Below are 1,278 nucleotides of genomic sequence, written 5' to 3' on the forward strand. Positions count from 1 at the left end.
GAGGCTCCGTTAGGGGCGGCCGGGCCCCTGCCCCCCAATGCCCCCGTGCCCTAAAGCCAGGGGTTTGCTCCCTGCAGCACCCCCCCCGCCAGGCACAGGCCCAGGAGAGGCAGATGTGGGAGAGAATCCCAGGACGGGACCCCTCGACTGGCAGAAGAAAGGACTGCGGGCCCCAAAGCCACCTGCCGCCTGTCATTCTGCAGCACGGAGTGAATCTCAGGAAGAGCAACGGTGCCGGCTTGGGGGCCTGAGTGGGACCTGGAGGGGTGGGCGTGGGGCAGGCAGGCCCTGAAGCCACAGGACGGGTCTCCCCTGGGCCCGGCCAGCGAAGGGCTAAGGAGGCAGACTCAGACTGTCGGGCCCTGACCTCGCTCACGCTCCTGCCCGGCTCCCGGCCAGATGTGTGGGGTGGGGAGGCCAGTGGGACCCTCTACTCCTGCTTCTCCCCTCGGGGGGAGTAGCCCATTCAGCCCCTTCTGCTGCAAAGGGTCAAAGCTCCCCAGGGGGAACATCTGGCACGGGTGGGGCCGGGGGCCGTCATGCAAGGGTCACAAACAGGAAAGGCCCACCGGAGGAAGGATGGCGTGAACAATGGCCGCCGTTTCCGGAACAGGTGTTCGCATCTGGGCAGTGGCTGAGGCAGAGGGAAGGGCAGCTGGACCCCTGCCAGCCCTTGTGTGCGCTGTCACTCCGAGGTCTACCACCTGGCGGGGGAGGGGTCCCAGAGCCTGACCCTGGCCGAGCCAGTCCGTGTGAGACCCTGGCCGAGCCACTAACCTCAGCGAGCCTTGGCTTCCTCACACTTATCTTATCGCTGGGGGTGCTGGGAGGACGGGGTGAGATAACGCAACAGAGCGCCCAGGCCAGGGCCTGGCCCACAGCCGGGGTCAACACAGGCTGGCCGGAGCTGAGCTTAGTCAGACACACCACCATCGCCAAAAACCCAGGCTGAGCCGGGCCCGGTGGCTCAGCCTGTAATTCCGCACTTTAGGAGGCTGAGGTGAGTGGATTGCCTGAGCCCACAGGTTCAAGACCCCTCCGGGCAACTTGGCCAGACATCATCTCTACAATAAATAAAAAAGTAAGCCGGCTCGGTGGTTCAGCCTGTAATCCCATGCCTTTGGGAGGCTAAGGTGAGTGGATTGCCTGAGCCCGCGGGTTCGAGACCCACCTGGGCAACTTGGTAAGACCTCATCTCTATAGTAAATCAAAAAATTAGCCGGGCGTGGTAGCGCGCGCCTGTAGTTCCAGCTACTTGGAAGGCTGAGGCGGAAGGAT

General features: G+C 63.8%; 1 protein-coding gene across 1 annotated transcript in view; it reads right to left on the reverse strand.

Annotated features, from left to right (window-relative positions):
- N4BP3 (NEDD4 binding protein 3) overlaps window positions 1–1,250 on the reverse strand; it is a gene marked incomplete at both ends in the record, with an annotated part of 5,269 nt that extends 4,019 nt beyond the window's left edge. Inside the window, one exon of the mRNA XM_021705906.1 lies at window positions 1,200–1,250. Within this exon, the coding sequence (XP_021561581.1) occupies window positions 1,200–1,250 (51 nt within the window). The remainder of the gene's footprint in view (window positions 1–1,199) is intronic.
- Window positions 1,251–1,278: the final 28 nt, after the last annotated feature.

The sequence above is a fragment of the Carlito syrichta genome, unplaced genomic scaffold (assembly GCF_000164805.1).
Source record: "Carlito syrichta isolate Samal-C Ts95f unplaced genomic scaffold, Tarsius_syrichta-2.0.1 Scaffold115583, whole genome shotgun sequence".
Taxonomy (NCBI): domain Eukaryota; kingdom Metazoa; phylum Chordata; class Mammalia; order Primates; family Tarsiidae; genus Carlito; species Carlito syrichta.